General features: G+C 37.5%; 1 protein-coding gene across 4 annotated transcripts in view; it reads left to right on the forward strand.

The window, feature by feature from the left end:
* UTRN (utrophin) overlaps positions 1–21,524 on the forward strand; it is a 389,350-nt gene that overhangs the window by 101,272 nt on the left and 266,554 nt on the right. For all 4 annotated transcript variants that reach the window (XM_081943506.1, XM_081943504.1, XM_081943503.1 and 1 more), the window contains exons 24-32: positions 2,424–2,537; positions 5,263–5,409; positions 7,170–7,340; positions 9,536–9,715; positions 12,298–12,432; positions 14,482–14,631; positions 15,566–15,727; positions 16,058–16,186; positions 19,774–19,947. In XM_081943506.1, the coding sequence (XP_081799632.1) occupies positions 2,424–2,537; positions 5,263–5,409; positions 7,170–7,340; positions 9,536–9,715; positions 12,298–12,432; positions 14,482–14,631; positions 15,566–15,727; positions 16,058–16,186; positions 19,774–19,947 (1,362 nt within the window). The remainder of the gene's footprint in view (positions 1–2,423; positions 2,538–5,262; positions 5,410–7,169; positions 7,341–9,535; positions 9,716–12,297; positions 12,433–14,481; positions 14,632–15,565; positions 15,728–16,057; positions 16,187–19,773; positions 19,948–21,524) is intronic.

Here is a 21,524-nt window from a genome sequence, read left to right on the forward strand (position 1 = left end):
ATCACATAATCATTGAAAAAAAGAAAGAAAAACACTCTTAAATTCCGTCGGTAGCATTTCTAAAAGGGTGGGATCCTACAATAGCCTAAAATAGATCAGAATTTAATTCTAAATGTGAATGTTAGTGAACTCAAAATGTACTGTTCTGGTGCACGTCTGAAGCCTTAGCTGTTGTTTGAGAGAGTAACAATAGCCCTGGACTTTACCTGCATGGACTCTCTATGTCCTTGTATTCTGGAACCTGCGCTGGTTTTCAGAGGAACTCCAGGAGATGAATTGGCATAAGAAATGCCCATAATCCTGCTGAAGGAAAACAGTGAAACTGATAAAATGTGAGTGAGACTCTTTCTTAAGGATTACCTTATGGCAGTAAAAGCAGACAAGCACAGTAATTTTTCTGTCTTTATTACATTTATGGCGAACTACCATGTTTCCCTGAAAATAAGACAGGGTCTAATTTTCTTTTGACCCCCAAAATAAGCGCTTGGCCTTATTTTTGGTGAGGTCTTATTATTTTTGAGGTGCAGGAGGAGGCGAGTGTGGTCACCTCATGGCTGCTGCTGTGTTACAGTATTTTCAGGGATGGCTTATTTTCAGAGGAGGGCTTATTTTGGTGCATGAGCTCAAAAGCCCAGTTGGCCTTATTATCTGAGAGGTCTTATTTTCAGGGAAATAGGGTAGTTGGCAGCCATGTGTAAAGGGATCTGGTCACTCCTGCTAAGGAGGGTATTGCAGGGTATTGTGAGTATAAAGTTCCTTGGATTTAATTGGAGTTGGACTATGTGTAGGTCAATGAATCTGTTAGTTCTGATAAACTGGAGAAAGTCTTTGGAACTGTGAGCTCAGTTCTGCCACCCAATGTTCATTAGGGTATTAGTAGGTTCTTTAAGGCAGAGGTACCCAAACACTGGTCCATGGACTGGTACTGGTCTGTAGCCCATTGAGAACTGGGCTGCGCAAGCGGCGGGTGAGTTAATGAAGCTTTATTTATGCAAGCAGTGGGTGTACAATGTGAAATCACCCCCTTCCCCTTTGCCACTCCTTGTCCGTGGAACCAGAAAGGTTGGGACAGCTGCTTTAAGTATTGAAGACAATAACTAAATTGTAGAGGATTACTATACAAACTTGTAAAGAAAAAACATCCAGATCTTTAGTGAAGTAATACATATTACAAAAGAAGGCAGACCTAATGTCCATTTAAAGCAGACAGGAACTATAAAACTTAGATTTGACAAGGCCAGGTTATATGCTGGATTGGTTGTCTCCATTTATTTTCACCTACCACAGCTAAGAGGGTGAACATATTCCAGTTTCTTCTATGAATGTGGGATGTAAGAGATGTGTCTTCTCTGTCATGGACCTTGCTGAGTTCCATGAGAGCTGGATGGCCATGACCATAATGTTTCAAAGTCTTGGCTTCTCTCTGAAGCATTGGGGCCAGATGGTTAGGCGAAGCTAGTTGGTTTGGCTGTGCTTTGCTTGCCTACTATTTGATTAGTAACAGGAAGGAAATCTTTTTAACTTTAGGCATATTGCATTTGATTTTTATTACATTACTTTTAATCATTTTGGGCTGCTGTTGCTCTTGGCTTTTAACCTATTGTTAGCTGCCCAGAGTTGCATTTGCAAGATTGACAGTCATTTAAATCATTTAAATAAATATCCCTACATAAGTGTAATAAAATTATATTTTTGGTTACATATTTTTCTAATTTAGTGAAATATTACTCTGGTCGTTTCTCTGTTCCAAGATACAATACTGTCAAATAATTTACTAACACTGTATTACTATTATTATTCTAACACTGTATTACTATTATTCTCTTCCTTTCTAGTATCTATCTCTCCTCACTTATGACTATGTCCCTTCCGGGAGAGGGGGCGGTCTAGAAATCTAATAAATTAAATTAAATTAAATTATGTTGCATGTTGCTTGTATCTTTCAATTTATATTGTTTTTATTTGTTTCCTAGTACGATTTGATAGCTTATTAGTAACCTTGACTATCACTAAGTGTTGTATCTTTTTATTCTTGATGAATGAATTTTATTCTCCTTATGTACACTGAGAGTATTGTCAAAGACAAATTCCTTGTGTGTCCAATCACACTTGGCCAATAAAGAATTCTGTTCTGTTCTGTTCTATTCTATTCGAAAGGGTTGTAGGTCTACTATTGAGGCAACTCGGAAATTGTTTTCTTCCTTGTTTACTATAGTTACTACTCTTCGTTGACTGTCATCGAAAAAGGTATTTCTGTAGTTAGGTTTTTGGTTAACAAATATTTACATGAACCTAATACAATGTTATGAGCAGATATTTGCATTTTTAAAATTTAACTGGCAACTAATTACAGACAATTAAGTATTTGGCATTTGAGTAATGCATCACATTACAGAACATTGACTTTCCTATATTATATTTAGGCGGATTCAAAAGTAGTTCAGAAATGGCTGGATTCTGTGAAAGATTTCCTAATGAAAGACCAAATCAAGCAAACAGAACCTGAATGTCTTCAGAGACAGCTTGATCAATGCATGGTAAGATCCATTAATTTATTATACTATTGCATATGCAGCTTTTGTTTATTCCTTGGCTGTGCCTAAACATTGTGAAGAAGAGTGCATGAAGCTTCTGTTATCAAGGGGCTATTGTTGCTACATTTTCAATTTGTGAATGCAGAGTAATAATGCAAATGCAAGATGGAAGAAGGAATCTCTTTTTATGTATGCCATAGATGGGATCCATTAAGCTATCTGTAGCATAGTTCTGATTGGCTATTCAAAGGATCTTGGGTGCTAATTCACTGATGCTGCCCATAAGCATCTTAATGGTTGTGAGTACATGATTAGAAAAAAGAATACAGACTTTTTTTTTAGTATTTTGTATTTTTATGCTCACTGTCTTTGGCTCATCTAGTTTCCATCACTTTTCTTTTGTTCTTAAAGGGAAATTCCCCTAAGGAAATCCTCTCCTCCTTTAATTAAAAGCAATTTATTAGTGCGATTAGCTCTTTTTTGGTCCTAGTCTGCACTTGTATAAGGTAACAGTAATGATGTAGTTCTGATGAGTGGCTTGACAGATCTGGGCTTGCTTAATTTCAGTTTTACCAGCCTTTGAATCCTTGGGGGTTTGGATCATCTTTTTTTTTTGCAAGCCAAATCAGATATGATTAGAGAATGTGCTGGGGGAAAAAAAAAACCTTTGGGTTAATTATGCAATTTTACTAATGTTTTAGAAGCAAGACTTTTTAGCAGGACATCACTAGGCAAATTCTCCACATTATAGATATAAACCCTATATGTGATGGTATATTTTCTCTGGACAGTAAATAGGGTTCTTCTGGTTTCCAGATACATATTTTTTATTCATGAGTCTCCAGTATGGGGCCCCGCAGAAAAAGAAAAATGATTAGTGAATAGTGGCATCCATTCTCACCCATACTTTCTTTTAGCTGCTGAAGTAATACAATACAATAATACAATAGTAGAGTTGGAAGGGACCTTGGAGGTCTTCTAGTCCAACCCCCTGCCTAGGCAGGAAACCCTATACCGTTTAAGACAAATGGCTATCCAACATCTTCTTAAAGACTTCCAGTGTTGGGGCATTCACAACTTCTGGAGGCAAGCTGTTCCACTGATTAATTATTCTAGCTGTCAGGAAATTTCTCCTTAGTTCTAAGTTGCTTCTTTCCTTGATTAGTTTCTACCCATTGCTTCTTGTTCTACCCTCAGGTGCCTTGGAGAATAGTTTGACTCCCTCTTCTTTGTGGCAACCCCTGAGATATTGGAACACTGCTATCATGTCTCCCCTATTCCTTCTTTCTCTTAAGCTAAACATACCCAGTTCCTGCAACCGTTCTTCATATGTTTTAGTCTCCAGTCCCCTAATCATCTTTGTTGCTCTTCTCTGCACTCTTTCTAGAGTCTCCACATCTTTTTTACATCGTGGCGACTTTGGGTTTTCCATCAAAGTCTTCCATCAAAGTCTTCCATCATTTCCAAAACAGAACTGAATTGGTGCAGTTCTTGTCTTCATCTTGTGTTTCATAAAATTATTTCTTCTTAAAATTGTCAGCTAGGCTGTCACATATCTGGAACCCAAAGTTGAAAATCTGAGGCATACTCTCATATCTAATGCTTATTCTATCAAAGATAGGAGTTTTATAATCAACTGAAACTTATATCATGGAATGCTTTCAGGCAGCTCACAATCATAGCATAGTTGTTGGTATCAGTGCTAGTGTGAATTAGATGCATTCATTTTGTAGCTATCTCAGTCACCAAGAATATCATGAATATTATATGGGTTTGATCAGTATTGAATTTCTCTGGTCACTGATATATATATATATATATATATATATATATATATATATATATGTGTGTGTGTGTGTGTGTGTGTGTGTGTGTGTGTGTGTGTGTGTGTGTGTGTGTGTGTGTGTGTGTGCGCGTGCTGTATTTGTACTGATAAATAAATAAAGGGAGACTAGTATAGATCTATTTCAAGCTAATTAGCTCTCATCAGCTGTATGTACATACATACATACATACATACATACATACATACATACATACATTGCTTATTTTATGTACTTTCTTCTGTTTAATAATCACTTTACTACTATCATTCAGCTTTAGTTTTAAGTGATAGGGATTATTCACATATATTTAATATAAATTTATATTAAAAGAAAAAAAGAAGTTTCCTTTATTTGGGGAAATGCCATTGGATATCTGAAATGCTGCTCTCTGGATTGCAGCCATTAACTTGATTAACATAGTTATGCAGTTTATTTGTTTCTGCTATGTGTGCTGTCTGAACACTGACATTTTTAAATGATCGTTTATCATTAAGCATGTTATGTGCATCCAGAATTTTTTTTCAAACAAACCAAGGATTAAGTAACCATTTATCCTTAAATTTTACAAGGACAAAAATGCTATCATTAATAAATGGTGATTTTGCCACCAAATTTTGGTGGTTCAATATTAGAGTGTAAAGTGTGCTTAAGGAGTTGCTCACCTCTGGTTAATATGATATAAAAAAACGTGTGGTATCCTCATTCTCTTCCTCCCTCCCTCCCTCCCCCTCTCCCCTTCTCTCTGTTTCTATATACTAAATTATTTTGTTGATTATTTTTTTCCCCAAACATACGGTAATAATAAGTCTTTGAAATCCATAAACGTGTGTTGGAAATAAGCAATATATCAAATTGCATCTTTGGAAATAGATATTAAAATATGTTTTCTCATTTATGAACAGCTGTTCATTATTGAAATGGAAAAAATTGAGTTGTCTCTAAAAGAGATGAAGGAAATAGATTCTTCTTTAAGAGGCCAGCCCGTTAATGCTTGGGTGAAATCCAAACAGACAGACATCCAATCCCAGTGGGACAAACTAAGCAAGCAGGTTGGTTTTTGGCTCTATTACTCTTGCATTTTCATATCTGTAATTGTACTCAAGTAGTAGTGTTGTTACATACATTGATACCAGTCATATAATATCAAGCATCACATTTTATTTTCAAGCTATAAAATCCCATTTTTGGCCTAAATAGAAATGCGAACTGAATAATTGCATTTACATTACACTATGAAAAATCATCTGTTTCATAATTAAACCAATTTAATTTTAAAACTATAGAACTAATGTACTGTGCTGTAAATTAATACAGTAAACTTGGGATGAATTACAATTCCCAATATTCTTTACTGTTAGGTGGCCAGTTATACACTAATTCAGCTAGAGGGCTATAAGTTTGTTGTAGTGTAAGCTCTGGGATGTTTTCAGCTCAAATTTTATCTTTAACATCACCTTGCTAGATAGAAGCTGTCTTAGGTTCAATTCTTCATCTGTTTTAAATTCTCACCAGAAAATATATCGAAGGAGCCATTTTGTTTTAACTGGTAGGGCAATTATTGTTGTCATTTATACTGGCAGGCAATTTTCATTATTTCCATATCATCTACATCACGGGTTGTCAACATTCTTATGCCTACCGCCCACTTTTGTATCTCTGTTAGTAGTAAAATTTTCTAACCGCCCACCAGTTCCACAGTAATGGTGATTTATAAAGTAGGGAAGTAACTTTACTTTATAAAATTTATAAAGCAAAGTTACAGCAAACTCTTACTGCCCACCATGAAAGCTGGAACGCCCACTAGTGGGCGGTAGGGACCAGGTTGACTACCACTGATCCACATGATAATATTTTAGCCACATTATAACTCTTTTTCCTTGCATCCCTCATGCTGTTTAGAAAACATTAAAAAATGACATCATCATAATTCTTTCAAGTTAGTCAGTCTACATTCTAGACTGGACTTGTGAACCTACTCAGTGAGAAGAAGATGTTTAAAAGCACAGTTCCATCAAGTGAAACTGAGTGTGTTAGTAATGGGTTATTTTTGTGTTAAATGGTAGAAATCTAAATACTTGCAACAAGTATTTGATGTTTTTTCTCGCCATGTACATTTATACATCCGAACTAGACTCTGTTGTTTCTCTGTGTCGTATGACATATGTGGTTATGTGGGCATATGCATACTTATTTATTTATTTTGTCATGTTTATGTAGTGTATATTGGAGATGGTGACCCCTTGAGAGCTGTAGGCAACGAAATTTCATTTTAAATGTATGCCGATTAGTGTGCATTTAAATCAGGGGTGTCCAAACTTGGCAACTTTAAGACTTGTGGACTTCAACTCCCAGAATTCCCCAGCCAGCAGGAATTCTGGGAGTTGAAGTCCACAAGTCTTAAAGTTGCCAAGTTTGGACACCCCTGATTTAAAGTGACAATAAAGTTTTTTTAAGTCTAAGAATCCATTGCTAGTTCACTGCTGCTAACATATATTATAAACTCTCATGATGACCACTATCATCATCACTGCCGTAGCCATCATCATGGTTTTTTTTTCATTTTTAATGTGAACAGTAAAGCATTAAAAATTAAGCCAAACCACATTAATTATATTTGCCAATTCTTGTAACTATACAAGAATTTCCTAGGTTTCCTGCTGAAAAAAAATGGAGAATGTTCTCATCCCAAAATAGCTTCCACCATTCTGTGGATCGTGTGTTTTTCTTTCATTAGTTGTACAGCACTCTTAAAATAATAACACGTTTAAACAATGCTGTCCGCTTTATGTTGTTTTGTTTGAATTGCTAGATCATTAGCCACAAAAATCAATTATCGGATAATCAAGAAAAAGCTGTCAATCTCAAAAAGGATTTGGAAGAAATGCAAGAATGGATGGCTCAGGCTGAAGAGGAATATTTGGAGAAAGATTTTGAATATAAGAATCCAGATGAGCTAGAGAATGCAGTGGAAGAAATGAAGGTCAGGAATACTTGAAAAGCTTAAACTGTATTTTAAAAATGATGTAGTCACTAAACATGGGTCTGTATTAGTTGTTATTAATATTATTGCATCAGGATATACTTTTCTGGAAGTTTTTCAGAATAGAGTGATTTGTTTTTTTTAACAGCTTGAAGCTGACTATTCTTCCTACTTAACTGTTGAAAATGAATTAATCCAGATTATTGACATATTTATAAAACCATATTTTGTCCCCTGTCACCACTAGAGCTTGCATTGTGGGAAAATGTATAAAAACCGTTGCCTATCTTAAAATTCTATATGATTTAATGTTCTGCTAATAAATTGAATATGTTTGGCAATGTACATACTGAATATTCTTTCTCCATTGAGCCCAGATTGCTGCATAACCCTGTCACGTACTCTGCAATTTGACCAGATGGCTTCAGGCTACTGCTGTTTGATCAGCAAATACTGGTTGAAGTAGAAATTCCCAAACTTGCTATATAGTGAGATTAGAGGAGGCTGGAGTTTGGAATGACATTTGCTTTAATTTTACAGTGTTAAAGTGAATGTAGAATGAATGGATTTAATAAGAGAATGTAACACTTCTAAACTCTGATAAGGATGCAGAGCCCATTTTGGTTATTCTTGAAATTTCAATGCTGCTGTCTCTTAGGTTAATTTTATATGTGCTTGTATCCTAATTTAATTTGTATGATATGCCTAATTGTAATTTAATAGTGGCTGATCAGCTCTCTGAGAAAATATGAAGGATGCATTAGTGGGAATAGCAAATTACAAATTTAATATTTAAGTACATTTGAAAAAAAATTGCAGCTATTCTGAATGTAAAGAATCTTTTTAAATTTCTTGTTCATTTTATGCAGTACAATTTTAATAAACTTGTGGTATATTGTAAAGAACTGACATTTTCAATCAATCTGGCTATTAAACACTAAATCAGATTGTAGGATTTTTTTAACATTAGAAAATGTGGCAGCTTTTTAAATTGACTGACAGGATTGCCACTGGCATTTTCTGTTAAATTATAAAAGGTTTTGTAATTGAGTGCTCTGTAGCCTTTGCCAGTCTTGTGCTCCTCAGTTATGTTGACTTTGCAACTGTCAGAATTGCTAGTCAGCATGACCTTGGTGTTTGAAAAATTATTTATTTTGAAACAGTCACATTCAATAGAATGAGAAACTTGGTGAAGTACTCTTGATTGTAGTAACATTATTAAAAATTACACCACAGAAATATATGCAATTTAAAAGATTTTTTTTAATGTTAATGTTATTGATGGCCATATAAATTGGGAATTTTGAGACAATCATCTTAATGCATAGTAAGTGTTTATCTTGGGATGAGTTGACTTTGTGCAACCAGATTAATATAAACCAGTTTGCAACACAATATCTCTAGAGATGAAATCCATTTGTGTGCCAAGGAAGGTCAGAAATATGGTAGGCAACTAGCAGAATAAATAATAAATGCATTATATTTATTACACTGTCTATTGGAGTTAGATGGCTTATAAACATAAGTAGATAAAATATGATTGAACCTCAAGTGAAATGTCTTGGAAGCGATGGTTTGCATCCAGTGGTGGGTTCCGGATCCCGTCTCAACCAGTATGCTACGAGAGGGCCGGGCGTCCACCACGTGCATGTGTGCTGCGCACGCATGCGCACCCACCGCCCTGCGAAGCTCCGGCTCACTGGAGCATCATGTTGGCGCTGCACGCTGCGTGCGCATGCGCAAATGGCCCAGTTGGGTCAAATACAGGAAAGGAGGGCAGGTGGCGCCTGGTATGGTGCCTGTTGCTCTCAGCAGGCACCGTTAACGCATACCGGGGCGTACCGGCTGGAACCCACCACTCATTGCATCCCAAAGGTGCTTTTTCAAGAGGCAACTGGACTTTCTGGTTTCTCTTTGAAGATGTTTCGCTTCGGTCAGAGCTGAAGAAGCTTCTTGGATGAGAAGTGAATCATCTTCAAAGAAAAACCAGAAAGTCCAGTTGCCTCTTGAAAAGGCACCTTTGGAACAACCGTGACCTGGATGACTGAGACATGGACATGGATTGCATCGCTTCTCATGCGCATATGAAATACAGTGTTATCAATTCATTTCAGTATTTTAACTATTAGTTCAGATTACATTGTTAGTGCAGTGATTGCAATTTAGTTTGGTCCTTATTTTCTTTCTCTGGGCAGAGAGCAAAGGAAGATGTGCTACAGAAAGAAGTGAGGGTGAAAATTCTGAAAGACAGCATCAAAATGCTAGCTGCTAAACTGCCATCTGGTGGTCAGGACTTAACAATGGAGCTCAACCTTGTATTGGAGAATTACCAGCTACTGTGCAACAGGATCAGAGGGAAATGCCACACTTTGGAGGTATGAGCCACAACTAATTGAAATATGAAACATATGAAGAATGCTTGCAGGAACTGGGTATGTCTAGTTTAATGAAAAGAAAGACTAGTTCAGACATGATAGCAATGTTCCAATATCTCAGGGGCTGCCACAAAGAAGAGGAAATCAAACTATTCTCCAAAGCATTTGACGGCAGGACAAGAAGCATTAATGGAAACTAATCAAGAAGAGAAGCAACCTAGAACTAAGGAGAAATTTCCTGACAGTTAGAACAATTAATCAATGGAACAACTTGCCTCCAGAAGTTGTGAATGCTCCAACACTGAAGGTTTTTAAGAAGAGATTGGACAACCATTTGTCAAAAGTGGTGTGGGGTTTCCGGCCTAGGCAGGGGTTAGACTAGAAAACCTCCAACTCTGCTATTCTATTCTATTCTATTCTATTCTATTCTATTCTATTCTATTCTATTCTATTCTATTCTATTCTATTCTATTCTATTCATTTCTTCCTGCCCTCAACACCAATGTTTAAGACATAAGTTTATACTCCCAATGTTAAAAAGAAATCATGGTGTATTTTTGCTCTATACTTAAAAGTTGGGGATGGGGGGTATTGTTAGACGAGCAACTTATTTAATGTAAAAACTCAAAACTCTTTTATTATATACTTAATTCTAGATATTTTACAGCTTCCTAGAAAGCCAGTTGACATAGTGCTTAAGGTTCCAGGCTAGGAATCAGGAGACTGTCAGTTTTAGTCCTGCCTTAGGCATAATGCCAGCTGGGTGACCTTGAGCCAGTCACTAGGAAGAAGGCAAGTGCAAAGTACTTGTGAAATTTTGCCAAGAAAACTGTAGGCACTTTCCAGGACTCAACACTGACTTTAAGCCTCACACATATGTTAACACTGCTTTTTAAATAGTAAATGATAGTAGTTACTTCCCATTAGTTAGAAACCATTTCTTATTGCAAGTAAATAAAGGTCAAATAGTGGCTCCAAAATTAGTGGGACTATACTGTTTTTTGTTGATTTTAAAATGTCAATAAAAATCCAGGAATATATGGATGAGAAATATATAGCTAATGGAATGCATATATTAAGACTCCATCAATATAGTTATTATTTATGAATTATATATTGCCTACTATGTATTTCAGGTATATTTAACTTCTACATGCATTCTTATATTTTCTATAATACTTTTGATAGCAATGTGAAATAGCAACTGTGTAGTCAGGCCCCTTATTTAATTCTTTTGTAGCTGCAAATCAGGATAAAGTCAAGTTCTTAAACTCAGTTTTCTTTTTTAGTCACATTTGGGCATATACATTACTAGCTTTGGAACAAATTTTGGAAAATGATCCAAATCAATTGTGGGTTATGTTTAAGATGGTGAATTAGAAAATTCTCTATTATTGATTTAAGTAAAGAAAGAAGTATATAATATGTATAAGAAGGATACATTTTTGCTTCTTAAGTTAGGTAACTATTACTGGCTATTGTCTCCAATTGTATTTTTTTTCATGCAGCATCTGTTATCTACATTGTCATATACCATCCTATTATTTTTATATTGTATATAGTGATATAGCGCAAGCATCTGGAATTGGCATTGGAGATACGCTAAGTGAGTTGAGCAACCTGAGGCTGAGAGAATTGAAAGTATCTGTCTCATTGTTAGGCAATAACTTGCAATTATCTGGAGTAGTTCTAGAAATCTACATTTAGGCAACAAAAACGAAATGCACAGGTACAGTATAGGTGGTACCTTGCTCAACAGTAGTAACTGTGAAAGGGATCTTGGAGTCCTAGTGGACAACCATTTAAATATGAACCAGCAGTGTGCAGCAGCTGCCAAAAAAGGCAACACAGTTCTAGGCTGCATCAACAGAGGGATAGAATCAAGATCACGTGAAGTGTTAATAACACTTTATAATGGCTTGGTAAGGCCACACTTGGAATACTGCATTCAGGTTTGGTCGCCACGATGTAGAAAAGATGTGGAGACTCTAGAAAGAGTGCAGAGAAGAGCAACAAAGATGATTAGGGGACTGGAGACTAAAACATATGAAGAACGGTTGCAGGAACTGGATATGTCTAGTTTAATAGAAAGAAGGACTAGGGGAGACATGATAGCAGTGTTCCAATATCTCAGGGGTTGCCACAAAGAAGAGGGAGTCAAACTATTTTCCAAGGCACATGAGGGTAGAACAAGAAGCAATGGGTGGAAACTAATCAAGGAGAAAAGCAACTTAGAACTGAGGAGAAATTTCCTGAGAGTTAGAACAATTAATCAGTGGAATAACTTGCCTCCAGAAATTGTGAATGCCCCAACACTGGAAGTCTTTAAGAAGATGTTGGATAGCTATTTGTCTGAAATGGCATAGGGTTTCCTGCCTAGGCAGGGGGTTGGACTAGAAGACCTCCAAGGTCCCTTCCAACTCTGTTATTGTATTGTATTGTATAAATCATTGCTGTTGATAAACAATACACTCTGGAAAATCTACATAAAGCTTAAGAAATAGATTTATCACTTGACTGAAAGGAACCAACCTCTGAAACAGAATGAGCCTTTTCTTCTTTCATATATCCTTTCTCTTCAGGAAGTATGGTCCTGTTGGATTGAACTGCTACACTATCTGGACCTAGAAGCAGCCTGGCTGAATACTTTGGAAGAGAAGATGAAAACAATTGAACACTTGCCAGAGAAAATAGATGCTGTCAGTGAAGCCCTTGAGGTACAAAGGATAGTCTATATAAGTAGCTTATGCAAATTTTAGGGTTTTTTTAAACTGAAGGGTTTTTTTAACTGAAGACTTCCCCCCCCTTTAAATACAATGAAATTTCCTCATTTTGTATAATATTTAAGTGATTGTAGAAGTGGATGGAACTTAGACCTGTTGAAAGAGGTTTTTTTGGTTGATTTATGTTGGAGTGTGCACAGTGTGACTATTTTGAGACAACCCAAGAGCAAAATACAGTACACAGAGGTTTTGTCTTTCAAACAGTGGTTTATCTACAAGGCATATACACTCTATTGCCAAAAGTATTCGCTCCCAACTGCTTCTGATTATGTGGATGGGTGAGCGAATACTTTTGGCAATATAGTGTGTATATATACTAGACAAAGCCAGGCAATCAATCAGTCTTCAATTATAACACAGAAGCCCACATGGAGAGAGAGAGAGACCGTCCTCACAGGGCCTCTCTTATATAGACAGCCTCTTAAAGTGATAACCCTGCTGACTCATTCTCATTGCATCATCTCAGTTTACAGCCCTAAAGCAGCTGGTCAGCTATTAAATTATCGTTACCTTTCAAGATGGCAAGAGAAGGCAATGCCAAATCACTCCTGATTTAACAAGAATATCATGTAAATGGAAAAAAAAGGGGGGGAGATGCATCAATGAGGCGCATATGAAAAAAGAATCTTATTTGAGCTAAAAGAAATAGGGGTGTTTGCAGTCTTTGATCGAAGATCAAAAAAGGGCAAAATATCAGATGCAGCATCCCTATGTAGACCCCCCCTTTTTTTTTGAATGTGTGTTTTGTGCCTCCCATCTTTTTTTTTCTGTCCCACTCCTAGTGGACACTTTTGGGTGTATAAACATATTTTGAAACATTGATATTTTGGGCTGTGGTGTTGTTAACAACAAATACGAACCATAAACCTTTAAAGAACTTCTATGAAACACATGGTGATCTTGCAAAATATTCCAACTTTTGTTCTACTAACTACTTTCCTTATTCTTTGAAATGTGATGGTGAAGTACATGATTTTTTTTTAAAAAAACGATACAGTAACTTTTGTCTTGAGACAAAAGTTTTCTAAGGACGCTTTAAATCTTGGTGATTATATTGACTAATTGGAAATCTTTTGACTTGCTTTGACTGGTGCACTAATGCATATAAAATAAACTCTCAGCTTATATTGTTCAGTAGTTCAGTGGTGTTTAGAGTAGACTATGGCAATATGTTATACATAGATCTCTCTTTGAAGGTGTTTCAGAAACTGTAGTTAGAATATATTAGCCAGGCAACTGTTTATTATCCACGGTTAACTGAAAGGATTCCTAGTATATTTCTATAGTTACTTTAGAGTGACAGTTTTTCTTAAATATTTCATGTGCAGGAAATCTCAGGCTGGATTTGTTCTTTCATTATATCTATTCCGCTCAGACAGAAATATAGAATTGGGAATGCTAACATTTAGATGGCTGCTAGATGGCAGCAAAGAGATATATACAATTCTTTGTGCTGCCATCTAATTGTCCCTTAGATTTTTGCAGCTTAGTGCTGACCCTAACCAGAAGAGGTCCTATGTCTGCTTCCATCATACCTGGAGATTTCACAAACAGCACCACCTTCTACTGTAGAATGCATTCTCATTGGTGATGCTTCCTTCTTTCCTTTTTATTCTCTGAAGGCATCAAAAAAAGCTAATATTTTTTTCCCATCTGCTTTCAAGTTTGGGTTTACATTGCACTGATTCTGCTGTCATCCGCTGATTTCATTTCATCTTGCTCTTTTTGTTTTGGTAGAGTTTTTAGTTGTTTTTATGGTTCCACTATTTTGATGTATTTGTCCGTAATTTCCATAACTGTTTTAGGGTGATAAGATGCCATATGTTTCATTGTTCTCTTAATGGCAAAGTGAGTCCTCAAACATTGTATGTAAATGTGTGTTTTTCTGCACGATATTTTTTCCAATTTTAAAATGTCAGAGCGCTGTGTTCAGTATGTTGGAAAACATGTGCCTACATTTTGGTTTAATTATTTTCTCATTAGTCACTGGAATCCATTCTGCGCCATCCAGCTGACAACCGGACTCAAATTCGGGAGCTTGGCCAAACATTGATAGATGGAGGCATCCTTGATGAAATCATCAGTGAAAAGTTGGAAGTTTTCAATGCCCGTTATGAGGAATTAAGTCATGTGGTATGATATGTAATTTTGATGGAATAAAACATTTGTTTTTACTGATGTCAGCACCCATAATGTACAGTTTTGAATGACACTTAAAGCTGCATTTCCCTAGGTTATAGAGATAAGAGCTGCCCTATATTAAGGTCAGATGTCCATAATTATGGAAATACTACCAATATCTTGCATAATGGTCTGTCAGAAGTTTGACAACCACATGACTTACACTGTAAACTGGATGGCTGAGTGAATTCTTGATTGAAAGTGTACAGATCCAGATTCAGCTTAAAGGATCCTATATTTTTGTATAGGCGACAAGCAGAACAATGATGCCAAGTCATGGGGTTACATTCCTCAAACAAACAAAAAGGAAAAAAAAATAACAATTTGGAAATGATTTAAATCAAATTTAAATTATGATTGTTATAAACGAGGTAAATGATCTCTACCAACAAAGCCCCATCCCAGAAAAATGTGTAAAATGACTGAACATCTGAGTTTATATTTTAAAAAGGGTTGAAGTATAATGAGCAGATTCATATGATTCAGATTACAGAATATGGAGTAAAGCTGTAGTAGTTTTAAAAGTTTGTCTGCTGTCTTGGAATGGGAACTCCTTTTTGGCCTTGGAAAATACAGGACAGAGGATCTTGCAAGGGGCAAAAAGCTGAACTGACAGTCGTTTTGAAACAGTGGTTGCCTATGTGAATTGATGGATCCCATCATGATATCAATGGTATTAATATGTCCTCTGGAAACTTCTATTAGTTTCGATAACAAAAGCAAATGCTGAAGTCAGTGTTTCTGATTTAGGTTGCCATGCTAGGAATCTCTGAATTATATGTAATATAATGTAAGCAGTTCTGATTTACTGTTTTTTTAATTTATATTTAGGTTTATATACAAGTTCTAAAGATCTCATGCAACATATTTCTTTGTCTCTCCTTAGGCAGTCAGTAAACAGATTTCTTTGGAGCAACAACTTCAGATGATGCGAGAAACTGAGCACATGTTGCAGGTTCTTCAGGAAAGCTTGAAGGATTTGGATAGGCAGCTAACATCCTATTTGACCAATAGAATAGATGCCTTCCAAATGCCTCAAGAGGCACAGGTATTCCTTTCCTTCCCTCTTCCCTCTTCCCTCTTCCCTCTTCCCTTTTCCCTTTTCCCTTTCCCTTCTTAAAAAAACCACTTTGTAACATGGTTTTAAGTTGTAGGATAATTAAGGGAATACATGCTCTATGAAGAAATGCTGATGGTGTTGCACTAGAAAACCTTCAGTAATCTCTTGACTGTGAAATAAGCAATCTATCTCTGAAATCAGCATTGAGTAAAGTGGATGTTATAGTCTTTATAATACATTTTAGTAGTATAATTTATTGGGCAGTCAGATTGATATCTGCTATGTCCTCTTTTCCCTGTTTTCTATAATGAATGGCAGAAAATCCAAGCTGAGATTGCTGCTCATGAGTCTACCTTGGAAGAGCTTAGAAAGAATGTCTATTCTTTAATGCCACCTTCGCCAGAGTGCCGATCCCCCCGTGGTGGGACTCATTTGGATGTCTTGCAGGTAAACATTTCAAAAGAAAAAAAATGCTATTTTCATATTGTTCGTAATCATTGAGATCAAGCACTAAGGCACACCGTATTTTCTGGAGTATAAGACAAACCAGAGTATAATACGCACCAAGGTTTTGAAGAGGCAAATTTTAAAAAAAGTTTTTGCGCTCTGCAGACCTCCCAAAAATGGCACGTTTTTCACAAAAATGAGCCCATTTTTCCCATTAAAAGGGCATGAATAGCCTTTAGAAGGCTTGTACAGTCCTAGGGGATGCCCCCCCCCCATAAATGAGCAAAAAATGCCCCCTTTTTACGAAAATGGACCTGTTTTTTTATCAAAAAAAGGGCATGAATAGCCTTTAGGAGGCTTATAGAGTGCTCCTAGGGGCTGGGGGGGGGGGCAAAATTGAGCCAAAAATGGCCCATTTTTCACTCATTTCTGCCCTCCCCAGCCTCCAGGAGCACTCTGCAAGGCTCCTAAAGGCTATACATGGCCATTTTGGTGAAGTGGGCGGGGTTTTGTGAGGTAAAAAATGCTGCATTCAGTGTATAAGACGTACCCAGATTTTCAACCTCTTTTTTGAGGGAAAAAGATATTTCTTATACTCCGAAAAATATGGTAATTAAAAACAAAAGCAGAGATTATATGCTTTTTAAAATTGACTTGATAATTAATTGATATAGTAGAATTTTGCATTCGTCTGTTAGATTACTGTATGTTTCTTTATTTGGTGAAATTATAGAAAGAAGAGGTCCGTCATACTGCTGAGAGATTTATAATGCTTTGAATAATTTTCAGTCTTACACTAGGCAGTTTTTGGGTGAACTACTATAATTAATTGTATGTGGTATATGCCATCAGTGAGAAACATATTCAGGTGGCAGATATATAAGTTTTGTGAAATTTTAAATTATATTTCAATTTTTTTGGAAACTGGTATTATCTAGGGGCATAATAGGTACCACATTGCTCACCATCCATGCACCTGGTGTAATCCTGTATCACTCATTAAATCGCAGGATGATAACTGAAAGTCCCCATCATTGCTTTCATCTCGATGATAATGATATTACAATAACACAATAACAATAATACAATGTTATATAAGTAATCTTACTGTGTTTCCCCGAAAATACGCCAGGGGCTTATATTTTTTTGACCCACGAAATATGGCCTTGGGCTTATTAAAGGGGAGGGCTTATTATTTTTGGGTTGCCGGGCAGCTGCTCCCCTGTGACTGGGTTCCCGAAGAACCGGGCACAGCCTCAGGGTCGAATGGCTGTGTTGCAGCAACGCAGCAGCCATGAGGTGACCAAGCTTATGAGCAGCCGCCCGGCAACCCCCCTTTCCAGCCGTGTATAGTGCCGCTGACCGACCTAGCAGTACCCGGAAGGCACCAAGCAACGCGAGCGCCTGTTCGCCGCCCTCCGCCTCCCGCGGCTTGGTGCCTTCGGAATGCCCCTAGGTGAGTGAATGGGGCTCTGCATGGCTGGAGGGGAGTTTCGCAGCGGCTTTTCCTCTCCCCGCTCGCATCTGCGCAGATGCCCTTTGTGCGAGCGGGGAGCGGAAAAGCCGCTGCGAAACTCCCCTCCAGCCATGCAGAGCCCCATTCACTCACCTAGGGGCATTCCGAAGGCACCGAGCCGCGGGAGGCAGAGGGCGGCGAACAGGCGCTCGCGTTGCTTGGTGCCTTCCAGGTACTGCTAGGTCGGTCAGCGGCGCTGTACCCGGCTGGAAAGGGAGGTTGCCGGGCGGCTGCTCATAAGCTTGGTCATCTCATGGCTGCTGCGTTGCTGCTGCGACAGCGCAACACAGCCATTCGACCCTGAGGCTGTGCCCGGCTCTTCGGAAGCCCGCTCGCAAGAGAGCAGCTGCCCAGCAACCCCCCCCTCTTCAGCTGGGCACAGCGCCGCTGACTGACCTAGCGGTACCCCGAAAGCACCAAGCAACGCAAGCGCCTTTGCCCCCATCTCATTCCCGTGGCTTGATGCCTTCGGGATACCGCTAGGTCGGCGAGCGGTGCTCTGCCTGGTCGGAGGGGAGGGATTGTCCAGAGGGTTTATTTTCGAGGGTGGGCTTATATTTTTGCGCACGCGAAAAATGTCGCAAGGGTTTAGTTTCAGGACATGTTGTATTTTCGGGGAAACACGGTAGTTTCCACTCAGTGTGAGAAATGGGCAGAAGAAATCAAGATTAGGAGAGAATTTGACTTTGTTTCAATGACAAGACTTAATACGTTGAGAAGTAATCCCATTCAGGCTTTTGAAAGCCAGTTTCAGGCATTCAAAATCGAAGGGAAGCATTTGGTAGAGGAAGAGACACATTCAGGTAAAGATAGTAGGACTTACAGAATCAAAGACCTGAATATGAATCAAGGTTTTCCCCATAATGCTAATTAGTTTTCCAGTGTTCCCAGAGTTGTTGTGTTGCTTTCAAATGCATCGTGGTCAATAGAAACTCTGATAATTTAACATACTATAACATTTAATTTATTTGTCACTTCTATTCTTTTTCAGTTTCATTTTCTCCAGCCTTTCCCCCCCTTTTTCGACTTACATAGGCGTATATTTGTAAAAGTAGGATAATACTTTTGCATACTTCTGAAAGTTCATATTTGTGAAATATGCTATAATACACTTTTCTTAGATCCTTGGACAGTTATTGCAGATTGTTACAATTGTTGAACAGGATGGATATTAACATTGTTAATAGACAGAGAAAATGTTTGAGGAGTAGAGAATACTAAGATTATGGCATTTGACTGGCGAACCTGAAGCACTTCTTAGTGACTACAGAAAACTAAGTAGAGGTGCCAAATAAATCCCCCAAAGAGAAGGAAAGGGAAAGCAGTTGTTTCAAAACAGAGATTATGAAGAGTGGAGTCTAGACAGAGGCATTTAGATTTTCACAATAGGGTGAATAGTTTGGTTTTGTGAGAAATATTCAGAGCATAGCAAATAGAAACCAGGATAGAAGGATTGAGTTTGGAGTTGATGAAGAATTAAGTGGCAAACTTGATAGCATTGATTTTGAAAGGTAGAAGAAGAAGAAGAAAAAAGACAATACTAATTAGAGATGAGGAATCCATTCAACCAAGAAGATTTTTGATATTCTGGGAAGTATTATAAATTCAGGACATGAGGTGGTGTTTAAATCCCATTTTTTGAATTCTCTGATTAGGTAGCTAGAGGGAGAACTGATTAGTTGATGGTGTTCCATGCCTGTTTTTGTGCTTTGGGGCTGACAGAAGTGAAGAAAATTCAGAAAGAGAGTACACACTGTACCTTTGAAAGTCCCCAAACATAGGCCTATACAAAACTGCTTGATGGGGGGGTTTAAAATCTTGTTTTTGAAGAGTTGACTTTGTCATGCTTAAGTGGAAAAGAGAAGATCTCAGATTTAGAGATACATTATTTTGTTAGTTAAAGAAGAGGGAAGCATGGTTACAAGGAGAGGAAATCCACAATGACATAAAAAAGAGAGAAATGCTGAACTAGAAGAGTAAGATATACATTATAAATAAGAACAGTTAGTAGAAAGATTTTTCATTCTAAGTGTGTGAATGTGTCAAATGTTTTGCTTTCTTACATAAACAGAGGAAGCTCCGGGAGGTATCCACGAAGTATCAGCTGTTCCAGAAACCAGCGAATTTTGAGCAGCGCATGTTGGATTGTAAACGAGTTCTGGATAGTGTAAAAGCTGAACTCCATATCTTGGATGTGAAGGATATTGATCCGGATATCATTCAGTTTCACTTTGATAAGTGCATGGTAATATAATGCTATAACTAAATTTTCTTAATTTCTCTCTATGAAACTTTCTTTGCTTCTTTACCTCCATGGTAGTGAACTTTCCAGTAGCTTGACAGTTGACATTCACAGCAGTGGTAGGAAACAGGAATGAAAGGAAGAGACTTTGTGCCTTGAGATAAAAGTATCCAAAGAATGTGGTTTTCACTCGTATTATCAGAGTTGCATAAGTTCTAAGAGCATCATTTTATTCTCCAATTTAATAGCACATTTGATATAGAGTCTCATCAATAAAAAACACTAACATGCTGATTGTCTATTTAGCCAAGATTTTAGGCATGATTTTTTTTCCAGACCTGTCTGGAAACCGAATAACAGAGTTGAAAGTAATCTTGGAGGTATTCTAGTCCAATCCCCTACTCAAGCAGGAGACCTTATACAACTTCATACAGATGGCTGTCCAGTCTTTTTTTTAAAGGCTCCAGTGATGGAGCACCCACAATGTCTGAAGGCAAGCTTGTTCTCACTGTCAGGAACTTTCTTCTTAGTTCTTGGTTGCTTCTCACCTTGGTTAGTTTCCATCAATTGCTTCTTGTCTTGCCTTCTTGTCCTTTGGAAAATAGGTTGACCCCTTCCTCTTTGTGATATTTCCTCAAATAAAGTATTAGAATACTGATACCACATTGCTCCTAATCCTTCTTTTCACTAGACGAGATAGTGTATATCCAATTCCTGCAACCATTCATATGTTTTGGCCTCCAGCTTCCTAATCGTCTTTGTTGTTCTTCTCTGCACTCTTTCCAGAGGCTCAACATCTTTTTTTATATTGTGGTGACCAAAATTGGATGCAGTGTTCCAAGTGTGGTCTTATCAAGACCTTTTAGTGCAGTTCTACCACTTCAAATAATCTTGATTCTATCCCTCTGTTAATGCAGCCTAGGACTGCATTGGGTTTTTTTGGCAGCTGTAGCATACTACTGGCTCATATTTAAGTGATTGTCCACTAGGACTGCAAGATCCCTCTCGCAGTTACTGTTATTGAGCCAAGTTTCACCTGATCTGCACCTATGTGTTTGGTTTTTCTTGTCTAAATGTAAAACCTTACTTTTCTTTCTATTGTCCCAAAGGTGCTTTTTTCAAGAGGCAACTGTATTTTCTGGTTTTTATTTGAAGATGTTTTGCTTCTCAATGCTTCTCATCCAAGAAGCTTTTTCAGCTCTGGTGGGGATTCCTCAAAACGTCTTCAAACCAAAAAGTCTAGTTGCCTCTTGAAAAAAGCACCTTTGGGACAACCATGACCTTGATAACTGAGAATCTCCATAGACATTTTCTCTCCATTGAATTTCATTTTGTTAGATAGGGCCCAGTGTTCAAGTCTGTTGAGATATATCTGGATCTTGATCCTATCTTCTGGGCTGTTGGCTATTCCTGCCAACTTGGTGTCATCTGCAGCTTTGATGAGTTCCTCTTCTATTCCCTCGTCTAAAACATCTGTACTGCAAATATGAAATCTCCCATTAAAGTGTGATCAGTCTAAGTCATTTAAAAAATGAGCAAAATCTTAGCAATGTGAACAAAGCAGTGTACATTTTTTAAAA

This window comes from Natrix helvetica (assembly GCF_964273705.1).
Source record: "Natrix helvetica genome assembly, chromosome: 2".
In the NCBI taxonomy this organism is placed as follows: domain Eukaryota; kingdom Metazoa; phylum Chordata; class Lepidosauria; order Squamata; family Natricidae; genus Natrix; species Natrix helvetica.